This window comes from Bufo bufo, chromosome 7 (genome assembly GCF_905171765.1).
Source record: "Bufo bufo chromosome 7, aBufBuf1.1, whole genome shotgun sequence".
In the NCBI taxonomy this organism is placed as follows: domain Eukaryota; kingdom Metazoa; phylum Chordata; class Amphibia; order Anura; family Bufonidae; genus Bufo; species Bufo bufo.
The window spans coordinates 169,237,476-169,260,716 of record NC_053395.1 but is presented as its reverse complement, the minus strand read 5'-3'; the positions used below and the strand labels follow the sequence as shown (position 1 = coordinate 169,260,716).

General features: G+C 45.2%; 1 protein-coding gene across 2 annotated transcripts in view; it reads left to right on the top strand.

Annotated features, from left to right (window-relative positions):
- Nucleotides 1-23,241, top strand: part of AGAP1 (ArfGAP with GTPase domain, ankyrin repeat and PH domain 1) — a 405,970-nt gene that overhangs the window by 218,160 nt on the left and 164,569 nt on the right. For both annotated transcript variants that reach the window (XM_040441790.1, XM_040441789.1), the window contains exons 2-6: nt 1,702-1,760; nt 5,810-5,897; nt 11,755-11,840; nt 12,429-12,570; nt 18,112-18,246. In XM_040441790.1, coding sequence (XP_040297724.1) covers nt 1,702-1,760; nt 5,810-5,897; nt 11,755-11,840; nt 12,429-12,570; nt 18,112-18,246 — 510 coding nt within the window. The remainder of the gene's footprint in view (nt 1-1,701; nt 1,761-5,809; nt 5,898-11,754; nt 11,841-12,428; nt 12,571-18,111; nt 18,247-23,241) is intronic.

Here is a 23,241-nt window from a genome sequence, read left to right as displayed (position 1 = left end):
ACATGTCCAATCTTTTGCCAGGACAAATTTGGATACCTTTATCAAAGCGTTAAGTCATTTTAGTATTCATTTCTATGAGTGTTCAATAATCCAGAATCATTTCTCTCAATCGATCGCCCTTCAGGCCCCGTTTTGCTCTACGTATTGTAAAATTGGGCTGAGTCAGATAAAGGACATATAGAAATCAGATTAGATATTTCAGATCATTTTGCCAGAGCGATTATGACATAACCCAGCCAATGTCCAGGTCCCATTAGTACAATCACTTCTTACAGCATCGCTGCCAATTCCACTTGCATTCTCTTGTGTGATTGATTTTTGGTTTTGTTCTCATCCCGATCCAAACCGGCCCGTCGGGATGTGCCCACATCTAAGTAATGTGCCCCTTGAAAGCAAACGCAAAGTCCTGACCTTGCATTTTGGATGCAAAGTGTTGGCTCATCATGTCTAATTCGGGCAGCTTGTTCCTGTGATGTTCTTAGTTCGTGTAAGTGCAGATGTAGAACTTGCGGTGTTTACAGCTTGGATGATGGAAGATCTACATTGCAGCCAGTAAGGAGGATGACTTGTATCTACATTGCAGCCAGTAAGGAGGATGACTTGTATCTACATTGCAGCCAGTAAGGAGGATGACTTGTATCTACATTGCAGCCAGTAAGGAGGATGACTTGTATCTACATTGCAGCCAGTAAGGAGGATGACTTGTATCTACATTGCAGCCAGTAAGGAGGATGACTTGTATCTTGGAAAGGCTTGGAAGTATTACTAAAGTCGATGGCTGCTCCAGCTGTGGATTTGGGTCCTGACAGAGATTTGCTTTACTCAAGTCTTCCAAGTGGGTGTAACTGAAATGACTTGAGGCGTGAGGGGATATTTCTTTTATCCACGCAGATATATGTCCAGCGTTGCAGGGTTTCTGACTGCCCTGGTAATGTCATGAGGGCAAAAAGATTTTCCTTAAAGGGGTTATCCTGAAAAAGACAATGATGACTTATCCTCCGGATAGGTCATCATTATCCCTTCAGCTGGGGTCCATGTGCTGGCATACCCGCTGATCAGCTGTTTCAGGGAGCCGCTATACTCCTCGGAGCTCTGGTGAGTACAGCCAGCTCCTGATAGCTTTCCAAGGACAGCGCCGTGCGTCATATAGTGGCAGTGCTTGGTATTGCAGCTCAGCTCCATTGACTTGCCACTAGGCCATGTGACCGATGTACAGTGATGTCACTGGCCTAGGAAGAGGCTGCAGCGCTCAAGGCCTCTTCTAACAGCTGATTGGCAGGGGTCCCGGGTGTCGCACATCCGCAGATATGATACTGATGACCTATCCTGAGAATGAGTCAAAAATATATTTTCTTGGATAACCCCTTTAAATTGCATCTCTTGGTTAATAGTCTGCATAACTTCGCATTCACCTTGATGTTAATAATGAGGGAAATTGTGTGCCCGAAGGCTTCTGAGTTATTGCATATTTTCCTATACGCCACTTAGGGGTTGATGTTGTTTTTACCATAACCCTATGCGGAGCAAATGCAGGGCATGACGTGGAAAAATGCGCTCAGCGTCCCCCTTTTATTAGAGCTGGAGGGTGTATTCCAAATTTGATTTAGTAAAGAATGTTCCTGCTGATGCTGTCTATGTATGACTGTCTGTACCGGACTGTGTTCACATCTCCTAATGGGCTTTTACTCTTTTATTTTGCAGATGCCTTTGTAAATAGTCAGGAATGGACGCTAAGCCGAGCCGTGCCGGAGCTCAAAGTGGTAAGCAGCAAATCATTTCCTATTCCCTATATGACATGGTGTCCCTTCACCCACCCATCTACATGAAATAAGTCAGCAGAACCTGCCGATTCAGCGAGATCGCCCATCAGGCTGACTGTATGGGGGGCCCCCGACTCTCCAACAAGAGTAGGTGCTGTTGGAAGAGAGGAATGGGTCGTTTTTTAGATTTCAAGATGTTCGAACCTTTGTTCCTGCGGAAAATAAGCTGATATCCATCTCCCCGTTGATGTAAACATGCTGTCATGGCCAAGCATGCATGTTATGGTGAGGCTGGGAAAAATAGCGAGGACTTTCTTATCTATGGCCTACTAGGATTCAGTTTCTTAGAAAAAAATCTGACTCCTTTCGATTGAAATGGAAGCAAAATAAGGTTTAGATATTTTACTGGGTAGAATAGCATAGAAGGATATTCCTTGATCTGCCTAAAACACCCAAAACTTGTACCCTCTGGAGGCATTTACTCTGACATTAAAATAAATGTTTTTGTAGGTTTTTCCATAAAAAAGGTGGAATAGTAAATTAGGGGCAAATACTACCTACTAATACCTTATGGTCCATTGTAGCGGAATTCTTAGATAACCCGACCCCGAACCTTGTACGCCGAACTTGAAACATGAGTTTCCTCATCCCTAGTGCAGGGTTTGTGCAGTGTACGCGATATACTTAAAGGGTTTGTCCAACTCCATAGGCTACTTTCACACTCGCGTTTTGGGCGGATCCATCATGGATCTGCAAAAACGGATCAGTTACAATAATACAACCGCATGCATCCGTCATGAACGGATCTGTTTGTGTTATCTGTAACATAGCCAAGACGGATCCGTCATGAACTCCATTGAAAGTCAATAGGGGACTGATCTGTTTTCTATTGTGTCGGAGAAAACGGTTTCAGCACCATTGACTTGCATTGTGGGTCATGCCGGATCCGTTTGGCTCAGTTTCGTCAAGCGGACAGCAAAACGCTGCAAGCAGTCCGCCTCCAGAGCGGAATGGAGACTGATCGGAGGCAAACTGATGCATTCTGAGCGGATCCTTTTCCATTCAGAATGCATTAGGGCAAAACTGATCCGTTTTGGACCTCTGGCGAGAGCCCTGAACGGATCTCACAAACGGAAAGCCAAAACGCCAGTGTGAAAGTAGCCTTAAAAGGGTTGCAGCAGATGATATCAAATTAGGCTACTTTCACACTGGCGTTTCTGGGTCCGCTTGTGAGATCCGTTTTAAGGCTCTCACAAGCGGCCCAAAACGGATCAGTTCAGCCCTAATGCATTCTGAATGGATAAGGATCCGTTCAGAATGCATCAGTTTGGCTGCGTTTGGTCTCCGTTCCGCTTTTCAGGTGGACACCAAAACGCAGCTTGCAGCGTTTTGGTGTCCACCTGACGATGTGGAGCCAAACGGATCCGTCCTGACTTACAATGTAAGTCAATGGGGACGGATCTGTTTTCACTGACTAATTATGGTGGAATTGAAAACGGATCCGTCCTCCATTGACTTTTAATGTAAGTCAGGACAGATCCGTTTTGACTTATTATTTTTTTTGAAAGAATAATGCAAACGGATCCGTTCTGAACGGATACAAGCGTTTGCATTATCGGTGCGGATCCGTCTGTGCAGAATGCAGATACAAGACGGATCCGCACCGAAGGCAGGTGTGAAAGTAGCCTTACTGAATAAAACAAGTGTTCCACATTGCCCTGCAGATCCGGAGCCAGGAGGCCCCCGCCGGTCTTTGTGGACAAGCTGCCAGCGATGACGTGCCGCATCGGGCAGTGCTGTCAGTTCTACGGGCCACCAATTTGCTGCAGTGGTAACGTTCCTAAATCCTAACACCCTGGAATTATCTATCCAATAACGGTAAAATCTGGATAGATATACTGTAGACATATGAGCAGTATGTGGTGAACGTCCCAGACTTGAAACTCTGACTAGTGCAGTTTGAGAGCTGCCAGGGATCAGAACGAGTGAAGCAGGCCCACTCTGTTCCATAGTCAATGGAGGGTTTTGCAGACTTTTCTGGAGCATTAAGGAGTGTAAATTGCTTCACTTGTGATATAATAAAATCCGGAATATAACTCTGAACGCCTCAGCCTGTGCGGCCGGTGCGATATTTGTATTCCGCTTTATTTCTGAGGACTCTGGTTCCGCTCCATCTGTGAATAATTACTCTTCTCACTCTTGCACACTGGTTATTTCATTACATTGGAAAGCTGGAGAGAATTATCTAAGATTCCTGCGCCAATGGCCTAATCCAGGAGCCAGGAAAAAGCTCTGTATTCATCTGCATGTATGGAAAGTATGGCTAGATAGCTGCAGTTCCCAGGCTAGGTAGGGGATTTATGTGACTGGATCCAGGCATTGGTGCGGTGAGAATATAGATGTGAGGTGGACATGCTGGGGCCGAGTGTACTGATGAGGGAGTCCCACATTTGTCAGTGATTTCAGAATCACTTTAGGGCCGTGGTCTGCAGCTTGTAGTCTCCCGAGTGGAGGAGACACAGTTGTCTAGGCTACAAAATGTTTGCTGTAAGACGTTAAAGGGGTTGTCTCAGTTCAGCAAATGGCATTCATCATGTAGACAAAGTGAATACAAGGCACTTACTAATGTATTGTGATTGTCCATATTGCTTCCTTTGCTGGCTGGATTCATTTTTCCACTGCTGCAGTGCAAATACAAGGTGGCTAGGATGGCAGCTGCTGCGCATGCACCTATACACGCTCCCACAACCCACAGAGGCCAGCACTTTTTCCGCTGCTGGATTACAGGGTGGTCATAACCCCTAGATACGAGCAGTGTATAATGTGATGGAGAAATGAATCCAGCCAGCAAAGGATGCAATATGGACAATAACAATACATTAGTAAGAGCCTTGTATTAACTTTCTCTACATGATCATTGCCATTTGCTGAAGTGAGACAACCCCTTTAATATGGTAGTCTATATTGTGTTGTGCAGTCTTGCTCTATGTAGATCCCCATGTTTTTTTTGCCTACTTTTGATCTAATTCCTGGCTTTGCCAGACCTCAAGACCTGTGTTATGTAGAGGTTGGTTCTGAAAGTCCTAAAGCGCCCATACTCCTTCAAACATTGCCGGACTATAGCGAATATTCCCGACTTCTCCATACACATGCACAATCAACTCAGCCGGGCATGCAGGTGTTCTCACTGGAGACAGAGGAGTAAGCTGCTGTCAGACTTCTCTGGAGGTGACTTATCTCCCTTGAGAACTAAAGGATCGGACATTGAAATGACAAATCCCATACACCCATATGAAAGCGGCATCGGCTGACTTTGCTCTTAAGTGTATGGGTTATTTTATTTTCCTGAACATTAAATGTAAGATTGTCTAGTGATGTTTCCTAGTTTTCTACTCCATCCCCTTACTGGAGTGAGATTGTGCATTTTATCAACTTTCTATAAGGGTGCATTGACACGACCAGGAGTGTTTTGTGGTTCGCAAACCGCAGATCTGCAAAACACGGATACCGGCCATGTGCACTCTGCATCACAGTGTGGACCCATTGAGGCACATTTACGGCTTTTTAAAGGTGTCGCAAGTGCATTAGTAAATGTGACTCATTAACTTCATTGGGTCTGTGGTCAGCAAACTGTGGCGAAATCTAGGACAGGTCCTATCTTTTGAGTTGCAGCCATACAGATGCGGAAGCCCTTCCATGGGATCCACGTCCGTGCAGCCTTTAACAGCAGATCAGTGGGGGGCGCAGGGTGTCAGACCACCACCCATCTGATATTGATGACCTGTCCTATTGGGGTGCTGCAGAGTGTGTTAAATTTACTCACTCTTCCTCCCCTCCAAGTCTTTGCAGGAAATTTAGAGCTCTGGATCTAAAAGAAATGGAGCTGTGACTAGGTTTTGTATGGGTGTTTTTTTTTTTTTATGAAGATTTTATCTTGTTGTCTGCTCCAAAATCTGCAATGAACATCTGCTGTCTGAACATGCCCTTAAGTCTTGCCTCAAGTCAATATTTTTTGTAGTAAGTAACTTTGTACATTTTATATCTTTCAGGGCATTGTGGGAAATCTAGCCAGTGGGAAGTCAGCATTGGTTCATCGGTATCTCACGGGTACTTATGTTCAAGAAGAGTCCCCTGAAGGTAAGTGGAAATAAGACTCTTAGTATGTTGTAATGATGCCCCGCAGAGTAGAGAGTCTTACTGGTATCATTAGAGGCCCGCCTTACCCCTACACTATATGCACATGAAGCTCTGACCACATAGTCCTGACATCCACTCAATGCCATTATTTGGTCACACATAATAGAATAGCGGTGCGCTATCTTCTAACTATACGGTTGTAGCTCCGGATTATATTGTCCTTCAGGGTGGGACATTACTTTTAGGGGATAATTGGGTTGGGCAGCACCAGACATTACAGCTTAGTCATATTCTCAGTGATCAAGAAGATCCAGGACGTAGCCAACGTTTAGTCATCCATGTGAAAGCTGTATTAGCTACATGTCATATACCCAGCATGTTCAGAGATGACACCTGCCATGAACATAACACCATTCTGATCAGACTGCTTTTTAGCTACTTTTTGGCATTTTCTCCCTGTAATTCTTGGCTCTTTTTTGCTCTCCTTGTCATGTGTGAGGGACCCGGAAGCCTTCTGCCTCCGTGTCTTGTATATTCTGTGCATCCTTGGCTTAGTCTTTGACCGTCTTAAGTTCCTTCTTTTCCTCACTGCTTGTCCCATTGGTTCTTTACAGATATGGATGCAGGTAAATATTCATTCCCTGCGGGCTGAGGAGGCAGAGAGGCGGCTGAGATAATCTGACGTAGAGTTGACTCCTCCTTCTGTGTTTCTTCATCTCTGTCTTTCCTTTGCATCTTCTAGTTTGGGTTGCCTTCATCCCACTCCGTACCCGATTACCGTAGCTTGTGTGTCATGTAGTAGCTTCATTTGTCTAATGTTACATGGTGTCTTTGGGATTTGTTTCGATCACCTATGAATAATGGCAGCGGCTGTGACGTGTAGTAATGGTTGTGTGTCTGCGCGTCTCCGAGTCATGAACTTGAACGGTCGTGCAAAGGAAACCAGAGTTGCAGGTAGCTTGTGAGTTTATAGACACGTCACCTCTCATTTGATCAGTACATTGCCTGTCAAAAATCCATACGTCATGGTGCTCCAGCTGTAGTAAAAAGTGTCGGACATAGCGGTTCAGGTTTTTATTTCATAGACTGAGGCTTTTACTGTTCTCCACCATACTTATCTATTTTTTGGCTCCATTCTCCTTGCCTGATTTTCTACTTTTCCCCTCTATTTATCTGCATTCTTCCGCCCTTCTTACTTTCCCATTTTACCTCTGCCTGTAACTATACCACTATATCCTATAGTAATTCATGTACATTCATCTCACATTTTCTCATTTTCAAATTACATTGAAACACATTCATTTTAGCACGATTTAAAAAAGAATATTAGAATACTATACACTTTTTTGTACTCTGTGTAATAAGTTTCTATACACATTCAGATTTTTCCTACCTTAGGGTAAATGCACACGATCAGGATTGCATGTGGATTTTCCACGCAGATTTCAGTGCGGATTGTCCACATGTAAATCCTGAACATGTGCATTTACCCTTATAGGGGTTCTCCAGGCTACAGATATTGACGTATCCTCCGGATAGGTCATCAACCTAACATTGGTGAGGATCCGACATCCTCACTGTTGGCTGTTTCGGGCTGCCACAACGCTGGTAATTAACAGTTTATGAAGAGGAAGCAGAAGGCTCTGGACACTGGGTAGTTTCCGGCACCGGCGTACTGATGTTCAGCTCCCATTCACATGAATGGGAATAAATGGGAGCAGAGCTGCGGTACCCTGGCCTAGGCACTACACAGTGTACGGAGCGATCAGCCTTTAGCGCCGTCCACTGTTATTCACTTGCACCGTGGCAACCCAAAACAGCTGATCAATGGGGGTGCCAAGTGTCAGACCACCTACTGATTGGATGTTGATGACCTCTCCTGAGGATGGGTAATATAAATGAGCAACTTCACTCTAACTAATCAGATGTGTTCAAAATCAGCTTCCTGGAGCTCTGAGGGGCTCAGACCTTTGTTGTCAGGGCCAGAGATTTCGCCTGGTCCTGTCAATCTTTCGCCTGTAGTGTTGCTACCAGTATTGGTTCAAAGAACAGAGGATCTGCCGCAGCTACCTGAGCAGATAGAAACATAGAATGTGTCGGCAGATAAGAACCATTTGGCCCATCTAGTCTGCCCAATATACTGAATACTATGAATAGCCCCTGGCCCTATCTTATATGAAGGATGGCCTTATGCCTATCCCATGCATGCTTAAACTCCTTCACTGTATTTGCAGCTACCACTTCTGCAGGAAGGCTATTCCATGCATCCACTACTCTCTCAGTAAAGTAATACTTCCTAATATTACTTTTAAACCTATGTCCTCTTGTAGCAGTTTTTCTTCTTTTAAAAAGTTACCTCCGCACTTGCGCAGGTGACTTTTGGGTACACCAAGAAGTGAAGACAGCCCTCCTCTGTCTTAATACTCTGCCTCCACATCTGGGTGTACCTAGATGTGAGCAGCACATGCTCAGTCGATGTCTGCGCTGCTCAGAAACCAGCAACAGATCCTCTGCGCTTGCCCGATAGTTGGAGAAGCTGCGCATGCGTGAGATGCCTGGTCCTGTCAATTGAGGGGAGTCTCTTGAGCAGCGCGGTCAGCCCCTCTGTGCTCCAGGAGGCTGTTGTAGAACGAATTTGATTTGTTAGAATAGATTCACATCAGCGTTCAGCCTATCCATTCGCCCGCTCCAGGAGATAATGAGTAAAGCCCTGGATTATTTATTTGGATATCTTACTTTGTCTTAGCTCCGGTAATAGCAGGCAGTGCGGGGGGCGGCACTCACTCACTGACGTCACGCGCCTGCGCCGCCTAGTGGGAGGAGCAGGCGCGTGACGTCAGTGAGTGAGCGTCGCCCCCCGCACTGCCTGCTATTACCGGAGCTAAGACAAAGTAAGATATCCAAATAATCCGAGTAAAGAGCTCAGCAATGAGCAATGATTAAAGTTAAAGTAGTTACTGATTAGTTTATAAATATACTGCTGTGAGCGTCGGGGAGGGGGGATCTGTGGATGGCACTGTAGGGGGATCTGTGGATGGCAGTGCCATCCACAGATCCACCTACAGTGCCATCCACAGATCCCCCCCCTCCCCTAAACAGTGCCATCATGGCACTGTTTAGGGGAGGGGGGATCTGTGGATGGCACTGTTTAGGGGGGGATCTGTGGATGGCACTGTTTAGGGGGGATCTGTGGATGGCACTGTTTAGGGGGGAGATCTGTGGATGGCACTGTTTAGGGGGGATCTGTGGATGGCACTGTTTAGGGGGGAGATCTGTGGATGGCACTGTTTAGGGGGGGATCTGTGGATGGCTCCCTGTATTTAATGCAGAGTGTGTGTGTGTATATAATGCACACACTCTGCATTAAATACAGGGAGTCAGAGTCAGACTCCCATCAATCTGAGTCACCCTCTTGCAGATGTGTGTATATAATGTACAGTGTGTGCATTATATACACATACACTCTGCATTATAGCTGCATTTCCCACCCTAGTCTTATACTCGAGTCAATAATTTTTCCCATTTTTTTGGGGTAAAATTAGGGGCCTCGGCTTATATTCGGGTCGGCTTATACTCGAGTATATACGGTACTTAATTTTTATACTGGATGGTGTGAGATTGTGTTGAATCGGTATCCAGAAAGATCCTATTACTCAATGCAAGACAGGTTAAGGGTAGACGCTTCTGTCAATAGTTTTACAAAAAGTTTAGCGGAAGTATAAGATGATATCAATGGGAACATCTATAGACCAATATCACCAAAACCAACCAGCCTCAGAGCCATGGGGGCTGCACTGGCAGTGCCAGATCAGCCTGGTTCCCTCCCCACTGTCTCCACGGTTGGAGAATTTTTTTGTGCCCACGTGGGTGATTTATTCTGGTTACATATTTCTCATCGCTTTGAAGCATATTTTATGTCATTGATCCTTTTAATGTTGCATTATGTTTTTTTTGGAAAGACATCAAATAGGATTCTCATTCTTGTTGGAGCACTCTTAATCTGGTTTTAAGAAAAACAAAGGGATTTATGCAGGCGCTAGAAAACCGGTTAATTGCTAGTTAGTGCTCTCCTTAGGACAGCATGATTTCATACACAGCATATGGCGGCAGTGCTTGCTGACATACATCTAAGGACGAGACAGTCATGGCACTTACTGACCCAATTGTAACAGATATTATATTAGGAAATTGGAGCGTGTCTAGTGTGATTTAATGTGCCTATGGTTAGAAATCTCTTTCTTAGACCCTGCTCTATACAGCCAGGTCAGAAGGGTCAGTGGGATGCAGAGATTTGACGAGGCACGTTGATATCATGTATGGCGCCCCTGCACGAGACAGATAAATATTACTGGCAGTTTTAATGTTTTCTGCATTGATCTTCTGATTATTTCTTTGAGGATGTTCAGATTTCACATCTTCAAGGATGTTGCCTCCTTAAAGGAGTTATCCCATGATTAATGTTAAAATAAAAATCAGACATCATACAGTTAGTACATTGTAATCCCTTTCTAACAAAAGAACCAGCCCTGTACCTCACATGGATCCAGAGATCTCCCCGTTCATTGCTCCAATTGCTCTGCTACATTTATTACCAAGGCTCCACCTCAAGGGGGGGTGTCCTTTCTGCTGTAGCTCAGGGGGCGTGTCCATGCTCTCCCTATCACAGCTCACAGGAGGCAGTTGAAGGATGAAACTGAGCATGTGCGGCCATCTCAGTCAGCAGGACAAAGAAATCAGGAAAACAAGCAGGTAGCGCTATACAGATATATTTTATCGAATAACTCGGTGGCTATACAAAATTTTTAACTACATGCAATTACAAAAGTGTTCAGATCCAGGTGATGGTTTGAAAACTGTAGAATATTTTTCTGTAGGACTATCCCTTTAAACTGAGCTGTTTTGACCTGTGTAGGTGGTTGCTTTGCGGTCTCTCCTACATAGATTCCACCGTGGAGATACTGGGTAATGAACATGGACTACGTGTTGACTTGTTTGCTCTCTTGGGAGACCGTGTATTCAGTCGTTCTGAGAGCTGTGTGAAATAGGACACAGCTCGGAGCTTCCATTTGTATTGTAGAGAAGGAAATCGCAGGAGCGGAGGATTTCGACAGTTCATTAGTATGGCAGGGCTCCATCTAAACTCAGCGTATTTTATATAGGGTGAGAGGTGTCCCTAGATAAGTCCTTACGTTTGTTGGTTATGGCTGTATACCCTCCATTTCTGGGTGCAGACCATAGGAAACGGTCGACCATTCACTTTTGTACGTCTATGTACCATTTTTTTTCTCGCACATCAGAATTGTTTTTACATCGTCCTGTGGTGCCGTTATGATTTTACCTCTTCCATCCTGTGCTGTGCCATGTGTTGTATATGCCGCCTGTACAGAGGGCAATACTGCAGTCACCAGCTGCTGCCATACATCGCCTGCTATCATCAAGGTGGAGCTTCAAGTCTACGGAGGAGTGTAGATTTGGGGTCTGGCAAAGCACTGGTTGTACGCAGCGCTGCCTTCTGACTTCTGGTTTTTGACGCTGTTTAGTCTGTCACCACATTCATCGGCTACTAACACCAGGACATTGCTTGTAAAGACTTTGTAGTTAGGTACAGGGGTTCAGAGAATGATTACAGCGATGGGTTAAATGGATTAACCTTAAATTGGATCGGCATGTATGTAAATGATGGGGCTTAACTAACGCAGTCCCAAATATTCATTGTAGAGTTGGTGCCTTATGGTCCTCGTACCCACAATTCTCTTACAAGCAAAGTCCCATCATCCCCCTCTCGTCTCCCTCATACATGTCCATCCTTGTGAGTTCTTAGGTTTCTTCTTATTATTAACTCGTTCATCTGTGACAGGTGGCAGGTTCAAGAAGGAGATTGTGGTGGATGGCCAGAGCTACCTCCTACTGATCCGGGATGAGGGGGGACCCCCAGAAGCACAAGTAAGAACCCTGCTTTATTCCTTTCTTAGGCTACTCTCACACTGGCGTTTTGGCTTTTCGTTTGTGAGATCCGTTCAGGGCTCTCACAAGCGGTCCAAAACGGATCAGTTTTGCCCTAATGCATTCTGTAAGGAAAAGGATCCGCTCAGTTTGCCTCCTTTCCGTCTCCATTCCGCTTTGGAGGCGGACACCAAAACGCTGCTTGCGTCCTTCTGACGAAACTGAGCCAAACAAATCCATCCTGACACACAATGTAAGTCAATGGGGACGGATCCGTTTTCACTGACACAATCTGGCACAATAGAAAACGGATCCGTCTCCCATTGACTTTCAATGGTGTTCACGATCTGTCTTGGCTATGTTACAGGTAATACGACCGGATCTGTTCTGAACGGATGCAGACGGTTGTATTATCTGAACGGATCCGTCTGTGCAGATCCATGACGGATCCTCACCAAACGCGAGTGTGAAAGTAGCCTTAATCTGCTCAGCCATAATTCCATTCTGCATTAATCCATACAGCTCTCTTATTGTACGTTAGTCTTTCTCAGCCCTCTTCATGTTTCTTTTGTTTTTCTCCCCCTTCAGTTTGCTATGTGGGTGGATGCTGTAATCTTTGTCTTCAGCTTGGAGGATGAGATCAGTTTCCAGACTGTCTATCACTACTACAGCCGGCTAGCCAACTACCGCAACACCAATGAAATCCCCATGGTGCTTGTGGGGACTCAGGGTGAGTGATGTCGATACCCTCACTCCTTTGTTGCCAGTCGGTTAAATTGCTAGTGTGTGCTTGTGGGGCGCCGGCTTTCAAAGCTGGGAAAACACTGCCATCTAGTGGCAGCACTGCTAACTGCACTCCATGGATTTTACTGCTTTTCCTTAGTGGTAACCCATTTGTTTTCACAGTAGTAGAATAAATAAATGAACGTGAGTTAAAGCAGGAAATTAGTTTTTAAAATGACATTCCATATTCCAGAGGTTTAGGTACATCACCAAGAATGCATGCACTTATTATATTATTACATATAGATTAGATTTCATTGGGAACCATTATACAGATGAGTTTTAATAACCATAATATACAAACCGGATTCCAAAAAAGTTGGGACACTAAACAAATTGTGAATAAAAACTGAATACAATGATGTGGAGATGGCAAATGTCAATATTTTATTTGTAATAGAACGTAGATGACAGATCAAACGTTTAATCCGAGTAAATGTATCATTTTTAAGGAAAAATACGTTGATTCCAATTTTCACAGTGTCAACAAATCCCAAAAAAGTTGGGACAAGTAGCAATAAGAGGCTGGAAAAAGTAAATTTGAGCATAACGAAGAGCTGAAAGACCAATTAACACTAATTAGGTCAATTGGCAACATGATTGGGTATAAAAAGAGCTTCTCAGAGTGGCAGTGTCTCTCAGAAGCCAAGATGGGTAGAGGATCACCATTTCCCACAATGTTGCGCAGAAAGATAGTGGAGCATTATCAGAAAGGTGTTACCCAGCAAAAAATTGCAAAGACTTTGCATCTATCATCATCAACTGTGCATAACATCATCCGAAGATTCAGAGAATCTGGAACAATCTCTGTGCGTAAGGGTCAAGGCCGTAAAACCATACTGGATGCCCGTGATCTCCGGGCCCTTAAACGACACTGCACCACAAACAGGAATGCTCCTGTAAAGGAAATCACAGAATGGGCTCGGGAATACTTCCAGAAACCATTGTCAGTGAACACAATCCACCGTGCCATCCGCCGTTGCCAGCTGAAACTCTACAGTGCAAAGAAGAAGCCATTTCTAAGCAAGATCCACAAGCTCAGGCGTTTTCACTGGGCCAGGGATCATTTAAAATGGAGTGTGGCAAAATGGAAGACTGTTCTGTGGTCAGACGAGTCACGATTCGAAGTTTTTTTTAGAAATCTGGGACGCCATGTCATCCGGACCAAAGAGGACAAGGACAACCCAAGTTGTTATCAACGCTCAGTTCAGAAGCCTGCATCTCTGATGGTATGGGGTTGCATGAGTGCATGTGGCATGGGCAGCTTGCATGTCTGGAAAGGCACCATCAATGCAGAAAAATATATTCAGGTTCTAGAACAACATATGCTCCCATCCAGACGTCATCTCTTTCAGGGAAGAGCCTGCATTTTTCAACAAGATAATGCCAGACCACATTCTGCATTAATCACAACATCATGGCTGCGTAGGAGAAGGATCCGGGTACTGAAATGGCCAGTCTGCAGTCCAGATCTTTCACCTATAGAGAACATTTGGCGCATCATAAAGGGGAAGGTGCAACAAAGAAGGCCCAAGACGATTGAACAGTTAGAGGCCTGTATTAGACAAGAATGGGAGAGCATTCCTATTTCTAAACTTGAGAAACTGGTCTCCTCGGTCCCCAGACGTCTGTTGAGTGTTGTAAGAAGAAGGGGAGATGCCACACAGTGGTGAAAATGGCATTGTCCCAACTTTTTGGGGATTTGTTGACACCATGAAATTCTGATTCAACATATTTTTCCCTTAAAATGGTACATTTTCTCAGTTTAAACTTTTGTTCCGTGATTTATGTTCTATTCTGAATAAAATATTAGAAGTTGGCACCTCCACATTTTTGCATTCAGTTTTTATTCACGATTTGTATAGTGTCCCAACTTTTTTGGAATCCGGTTTGTATTTCCAGGTACAACTCAATTGACTGTAATATCATAACAATAAATGGAGCACAACACTATGTTTTGTATGTTAACTCAATGATAAGTTATGTCAGAACCACTAAGGGTACTTTCGGCAGGGGAGTCTGGCAGGCTGTTCCGGCGGGTGAACAGCCTGTTGGATCCGTCCTGCCGCTAGTTCACGTGTGCCCCCGGACTGCCACTCCATCCCCATACGACATGCAGTACTTTTAGTCCGGCTGCCTCTCGCCGTGCACTGCCTTGCTGCCGCCAGAACTCCGCCCCCATTATAGTTAATGGGGACGGAGCGGCAGTCCGCGGGCACACGTGAACTAGCGGCAGGACGGAACCGACAGACTATTCACCCGCTGGAACAGCCTGCCGCTAGTGTGAAACTCGCCTTATACATTACTTATTGGGGCTTATGCTGGAAAATGTGTGTATTACAAATGCTGTATGCCAGGTAGTATTACTTCATGTATGAGTACAGCATTGTTATCAGCATTAGAGACTCCTTTACTTGTAGTTTGATACAGTCAAAGGGTTGTGCTGCCCCTTTATATGTTTTGGCAATGCTGCAGTCTACATATTTGTGTTTGAGAAAGGCACATTTGCAAATGTGCATGTCCAGCTCAGTCAGTTGGGCATGCATGTTATCTCTATAGAGGCAGGGTGAAATGATTTGCATGAGTCTTTGGGAACAACAATTGGGAATTAACCAGAACACGCCCAATCTCCTCTGTCTACTGGTTACCATATACCTTATGGCTGACCCCACACTTTTCAGCAAGTTGGGAGAAATGGCTGTTGGTCAAATAAGCTGCAGCCATAACCTATCTCATACATGACCAGCTTTAGCGCTATATTACACCAACAGATTATCTGACAGATTTTCCGACCAGTCATTGGTCAGATGGCCGTTTACTCACACAGATCTTTAGTTATACACACCAACTTTTGGTCCGATTGGTCAGATAATCTGTTGGTGTAATACAGCCCTTAGATTTTCAGCACATCCTACCAAAAGCGAAAGGGTTCCTCATAAAAATACAGACTTTTAGGCTCTTTAAAGAGGACTTTTCACCAGAATAAAGTATCTAAACTGACTATACAGACGTGTAGAGCGGCGCCCAGGGATCCCCCCTGCACTTACTGTTATCCCCGGGCGCCGCTCCGTTCTCCGGTATGTTCATAGTTAGGCTCCACCCAGGGGAACCTGCCGCGGTCTCCTTCTCCTATGCTGTAGCGCTGGCCAATCGCAGCGCTCAGCTCATAGCCTGGCTATGGCCAGCGCTACAGCATAGGAGAAGGAGACCGCGGCAGGTTCCCCTGGGTGGAGCCTAACTATGAACATACCGGAGGCTATAACCGGAGAACGGAGCGGCGCCCAGGGATAACAGTAAGTGCAGGGAGATCCCTGGGTGCCGCTCTACACGTCTGTATAGTTAGTTTAAATATTACACTGGTGTATACCCAGCACACGTAGAGGCACTTATTATTGTGTTTTACATTTAGTCGTTAAACTACTGGTTGCCTACTCTTGACGTGCGCTAAAGTATAGTCAGTTTAGATACTTTATTCTGGTGAAAGGTCCTCTTTAAATTTCCGTCAAGCTTTTATTTTTTCTGCTCCTATGTAAAAATGGCAAAAGATGAACTGATAGTTCCATTCCTTTCAGTGGGTTCTTAAAACCACCAGTTTATGAGCATCTTAGCAAAAAGTTTATCTTGTTTAAAGGGGTTATACAAGACTATAAACTTCCCCTCCTATATACCGGGTCCCTCACAATGAATATACTTAACTGGATCCCTGCACCGCTTCTTCAGCTTCTCCCCGTGCGCAGATGAAAACATCAGGTGTCGGGGGGTGGGGGGGAGCAGGCTGGGACGGGGACGAGCCTCCCTAGCGTCACCTGCGACGCTAGGGAGGCTCGTCCCCACCTGCCATTGGCTGCTCCCACCGACACCGGATGTTTTCATCCGCGTACAGGGAGAAGCAGCAGCAGCGGTGCGAGGAGCCAGGTAAGTAGATTCATTGTGAGGGGCTCTGCATATGGGGGAGCATTTTATAGTCTTGGATAACCCCCTTAAGTTTAGGCCCCGTGCACATGACTGTATATTTTTTTTCGCATCCGATCTGCATATTTTTGTGGCTTGGTGTGGACCCGTTCATTTCAATGTAGCCGCAAAAAATGCAGACCACGCAGCATGTGCTGTCCACCTCAGTGTGTGTCCATTCTGCCAGACCTCAAGAAAGGTAGAACGTGTCCAATACTTGTCCATTTGTGGACAGGGATAGGACATTTCTACAGACGTGCAAAAATAATGGCAGCATGCACATGGCCGGTATCCGCGTTTAGCGGACTGCAAAACACAGAAAGCCGTGTGCTTGAGCCCTTACTGTGGTCACTGCTATATTTCACATATCTCCACTTACATGCATACTGACGATGGCAGCGTTCTTGTAGTACATTACATTTTACTGACCCTGATTTAGTTTAGCTGCATTCACAATTGTGCAGGCTGCAGAGCATTATTTCTGTATCTGACCCTGTGCTCCGCTTGCTCTGGTGTTTTGCAGTGTCCTTTACAACAGGCACTGTACGGTGCTGTTGAGGACATCTCTGACACCAAGCTTGTTGATTGTTTCCATTGCCCACCAGCATAACTGTGAATAAAGCACTGAGCTGTCATACAGGCGGGAACCTAACACAGTTTCTATTCATTTTATAAAACAGTTCTCGGACTCTTTTAGGATGTGTCATTAATAAAATTAGACTCTTACAGGGGTTGGCCAGTAGCTATTACTAGCTGCACATGTGCTATTAACAGCTCCTGCATGCAGCTAGTAATAAACCTTATTAAACCATCGTCGCCGATGTCCTATGGTTTAATGAGACTAATTCATATATACTTGCAGGTCCATTCATCTGCTGCCAGTTGCTTCACTGTGGACATGGCCATTGATGGAGGGTCCCGTCCATCGGTGGATCATTTACACTGGGGACAGACTGCGCATGCACTAGTGAATGGAGGCTGCCGATGGACCGGACCCTCCATCCGTGGCCATGTTTGGAGCGAAGTACCCAGAAGCAGGTGTGAGGACCTGCATTTATATATGAATTTATTCTTTACAACACTTGGTGAAGAATAAAACTTTACCATCTGCCCTGGACGCTGGATATTTTGCTAGATCTAGTACTACATACATAAGATAAGGTTGGAAACGAGACTGGTATTAAAAGTTGATGGATACTTCGAACAATCCCCTATCTGGCCTAATATAATATATCCAGAGTTGCATAAGTTGGGTAAGTTTGATGTATGGACCTGCATGTTGCACCTTTAGGAACATTGTGTCTGAGCTGAAGGCGGCATCCTATAGAGCAGGAGGAGCTGAGCAGATTAATATGGGAAAGAAACAGTAAAGCTTGTGATTTATATCTGTGCGACGGAGATGGTCTGTGAAGGAAGATACAAGACCACTTGATCTCATTATTGCAGCGTTCTGCATGCCTCCCACTACGTAGCTGATTTTGAACCTGAAGCCTTTGTAGTTGCCCCTATAGTCATTGGATGACTTTTGTCCCTACAGATGCCATCAGTTGCAGTAACCCTCGTGTAATAGATGATTCCCGTGCACGAAAGCTTTCCAATGACCTCAAGCGATGCACTTATTATGAAACCTGCGCCACCTATGGGCTTAATGTGGAACGCGTCTTCCAAGATGGTGAGTCATAGTCTTATGGTCCTAGTCATGACCTGCATGAACAGGATGGGTATTTGATTCTCAGTGTGCCAGCTTTGCCAGATATCCATTTGATACAAGTATTACTTTATTATCAAGTATTTCTATTCATCTAACTGGCTTTTTTGTCAAGCTGCACCTCTCTAGCTGTGGTCAGCTTGATTAAATGGCCACCTACAATTTTATTTCAGTGACAGGTGAAAAATTACAAAAATGTAAAGGGTTTTTGCCACATTAAAGACTTATCACTTATTCACAGGATATGCGATAAATGTCTGATTTCTCAGGACACACATCTGACATTTGCTCCATTCAGACTCCTCCTCACTGTACCCGGGAGGACTTGGGACCTCCATATTAGTGATGGGTGGGGTCCGAGCAGTGATCTTTCATATTTACATGACCGTGAAAAATCTGCTTTCCTGAATTCTCCGTGTTCTCTGTCTGTTTATCCAATAGCTCCCTCTAGTGGCAATCTGAATAAATCACCCATGTACAGCTGTCGTTAAAAAAAGTACTCTCGTCCCTGTGGTCCAGAAATCCTGCAAATTTCAGCACAGGACAAAAAAGCTCCAATTGGGGATTCACATCAATGTGCTGAATAGTGTGACACTGACAGCTTCGACTGTATAGCTTAAGGGTACTTTCACACATGCGTTGTTTGATTCCGGCAGGCAGGTCCGTTGACTGAACTACCTGCCTTATCAGGCAAGCTGTATGCAAACTCATGTCATTTTTTCTGACTGATCAGGCATTTTTCAGACTTAGGCTACTTTCACACTAGCGGCACGGACCTCCGTCAGGTGAACAGCCTGTCGGATCCGTCCTGCCGCTAGTGACCGCGTGCCCCCGAGCTGCCGCTCCGTCCCCATTGACTACAATGTGGGTGGGGCGGAGTTCCGGCGGAGGCACGGAAGCGCACGCGAGAGGCTGTTAGAATAAAACTACGACATGTCCGACATTTATTCCCGCAGCCTCTCGCTGTGCCTCCGCCGGAACTCGGAACTACCCCTATTATAGTCAATGGGGACGGAGAGGCAGTCCGGGGGCACACGGTCACTAGCGGCAGGATTATCCGACAGGCTGTTCACCCGACGGAACAGCCTGCCAGAGGTCCGTGCCGCTAGTGTGAAAGTAGCCTTATCAGGATCCTGATCATTCTGAAAAATGCCTGATCAGTCAGAAAAATGCATTGCAATACCGGATCCGTTTTTCTGGTGTCGGGGTACTTTCACACTTGCGGCAGAGTGATCCGTCAAGCAGTTTCGTCACCGGAACTGCCTGCCGGATCCATCAAAACGTATGCCAACTGATGGCATTTGTAAGACAGATCAGGATCCTGATCCGTCTTACAAATGCACTGAAATGCCGGATCCGTCTTTCCGATGTCATCCAGAAAAACGTATCCGGCATTTATTTTTTTCATCTTTTTTTCGGTCTGCGCATGTGCAGACCGGAAGGACGGATCCGGCATTCCAGTATTTTTAATGCCGGATCCGGCACGAATACATTCCTATGATAAAATGCCAGATCCAGCATTCAAGCAAGTCTTCAGTTTTTTGGGCTGGAGATAAAACCGTAGCATGCTGCGGTATTATCTCCATCCTGATCAAAAAGACTGAACTGAAGACATCCTGATGCATCTTGAATGGATTGCTCTCCGTCTCCCTAGGACTGAACTCTATGCCTGAAAAGAAAAACGCAAGTGTGAAAGTACCCTAAGGTTCAGCAGCCGAGACAGGGATCCCAATACAGTGTCTAAGTCCTCCACACAATGTTGAGGAACACTGGTCTCGAGAAATTAGTACAGTGTTTTCTGCCACTTAATATTGATTTCCTGAGGGCGACAATACAGTTGAATGTGGAGCGGTGCCTGCTTGACACTAGGGCAATGTTGCATATCCCCCGCTCTGCGGCACCTACCCTTTGGGGTGTGCACCTACCACAGGTTGAGAAATACTGTTTTAGACACTTGGAACACCAACCTACCTGGTTAAGTGAGCGGCTGTCTTGCTGTTCAGCCTGGCGCCTCCCCTGCCATAGTCATGAACATGCAGAAGAGCATGAATGCGGGCAAGTTATTTACCCCTTATTGTCCAGCATTTTACCACAGGGTTTTATGTTGTCCCTAAGAAAACACTGAAAAAATGCATTTTGTATAATGTTACATTGAAGCAGTGTTGACCTCTTATTACTTTAGAATTTCCTCAGTCTTGGGAGAATATGGCATCACCTAATGCTCTAACATTTTACATGGTAAAGTCTAAAGCATGGAAACATCAGCTTATCATTGAGAAATATTGAAATCCCCTTTAAGTGTGCTATCTGGGGTTGGGTACACATCAGTGATGGCAGGCATTAAGGGGGTTGTTCACCTTTATGACCTTTTGTACAGACCCCACAGTGTTGGCTGGACTTGCAGCGGTAACCATATTTACCTGATCCCCGCAGCTGGGGTCCAGCTTCCTCTCTGTCCTGCCGACTCTAAAAGGTCCTGTTCCTCTCTTCAACATTCTATTTGACACTGGTTGACGTGACCACTGCAGCCAATGACTGGTCACTGCTGCAGCCTGTCATTGACCTGTGACCCGATGTCAAATGTTAACGCAGGGAGACCCGAGACCAGCAGAGCTGGCAGGGCACTATGATTACCACCTCGGCTGTGTACGAAAGCTCATAAAGTTGAATGACCCATTTAAATTAGCAATTACATAGTAACATAGTAGTAACATAGTACATAAGGCCGAAAAAAGACATTTGTCCATCCAGTTCGGCCTGTCATCCTGCAAGTTGATCCAGAGGAAGGCAAAAAAACCCTGTGAGGTAGAAGCCAATTTTCCTCACTTTAGGGGAATAAAAAATTCCTTCCCGACTCCAATCAGGCAATCAGAATAATTCCGTGGATCAACGACCCCTCTCTAGTAGCCATAGCCTATAATATTATTACACTCCAGAAATACATCCAGGCCCCTCTTGAATTCATTTATTGTACTCCCCATCACCACCTCCTCAGGCAGAGAGTTCCATAGTCTCACTGCTCTTACCGTAAAGAATCCTTTTCTATGTTTGTGTACAAACCTTCTTTCCTCCAGACGCAGAGGATGTCCCCTCGTCACAGTCACAGTCCTGGGGATAAATAGATGATGGGATAGATCTCTGTACTGACCCCTGATATATTTATACATAGTAATTAGATCTCCCCTCAGTCGTCTTTTTTCTAACGTGAATAACCCTAATTTTGATAATCTTTCAGGGTACTGTAGTTGCCCCATTCCAGTTATTACTTTAGTTGCCCTCCTCTGGACCCTCTCCAGCTCTGCTATGTCTGCCTTGTTAACTGCAGCCCAGAACTGTACACAGTACTCCATGTGTGGTCTGACTAGCGATTTGTAAAGTAGTAGGAATATGTTCTTATCACGGGAATCTATGCCCCTTTTGATGCAACCCATTATCTTGTTGGCCTTGGCAGCAGCTGCCTGACACTGGTTTTTGCAGCTTAGTTTGCGGTTTATTAAAATTCCTAGATCCTTTTCCATGTCAGTGTTACCCGAGTGTTTTACCATTTAGTACGGGTGACTTGCATTATTCCTTCCCATGTGCATAACCTTACATTTGTCAGTGTTAAACCTCATCTGCCACTTATCTGCCCAAGCCTCCAATCTATCCAGATCCATCTGTAGCAGTATACTGTCCTCTTCCGTGTCAATTACTTTACACAGTTTAGTGTCATCTGCGAAAATTGATATTTTACTATGCAAGCCTTCTACGAGATCATTAATAAATATATTGAAGAGAATAGGGCCCAATACTGACCCCTGAGGTACTCCACTAGTGACAGTGACCCAATCTGAGTATGTACCGTTAATAACCACCCTCTGTTTTCTATCACTGAGCCAGTTACTTACCCACTTACAGACGTTTTCTCCCAGTCCGAGCATTCTCATTTTATATACTAACCTTTTATGCGGTACAGTGTCAAATGCTTTGGAGAAGTCCAGATACACGACATCCATTGATTCGCCGCTGTCAAGTCTAGAACTTACCACCTCATAGAAACTGATTAAATTAGTTTGACATGACCGATCCCTCACGAAGCCATGCTGATATGGCGTTATTTGCTTATTTCCGTTAAGATGCACTAAGATAGCATCTCTCAGAAAACCTTCAAACAGTTTACCCACAACAGATGTTAAACTTACCGGCCTGTAGTTTCCAGGCTCTGTTTTTGGACCCTTTTTGAATATTGGCACCACATTTGCTATGCGCCAATCCTGTGGAACATTCCCTGTCAGTATAGAGTCCGCAAATATCAGACATAAGGGTCTAGCTATGACATTACTTAATTCCCTTAGGATACGGGGGTGTATGCCATCCGGTCCTGCCGATTTGTCTATTTTAATCTTTTTAAGTCGCTGTTGTACTTCTTCCTGGGTCAGACAGGACACTTTTAATGGGGAATTCATTTCAACATTCAGCATTTCATCTGACAGTTTATTTTCCTCAGTGAATACATTGGAGAAAAAAATATTTAAAGCAAACCTTTCACCAGGATTTCACTTAATAAACTATTACCAGTACCTTATAGATCATCCTCATTCTGTTTCAATGCATTCTTGTGCCGCTTTCCTGGGATGTATATTCATGAAAAAAACAACTTGTAAAGTCCTCGTCTCCAGCTCCTGAAGTCACGCTAGAAGTCAAGGGGGTAGCCCTTCCCTCACTCCGGTCTGTAACTCCCCTGCCCTAACACCGCCTCTAAGTAGTGTAACTGACACCCGGTTCAGTCGCCGGGACCGCGCTTGTACAATGCCCGATGCCTGCCTGTCTTCTCTTCCTCACGCGCAATTCAGTTACAGGATCTCGCTGGAGTCCGACGGCGCATGCGCCGCCTGTACAAGCGCGGTCCCGGCGACTGAGCCGGGTGTCAGTTACACTACTTAGAGGCGGTGTTAGGGCAGGGGAGTTACAGCCCGGAGT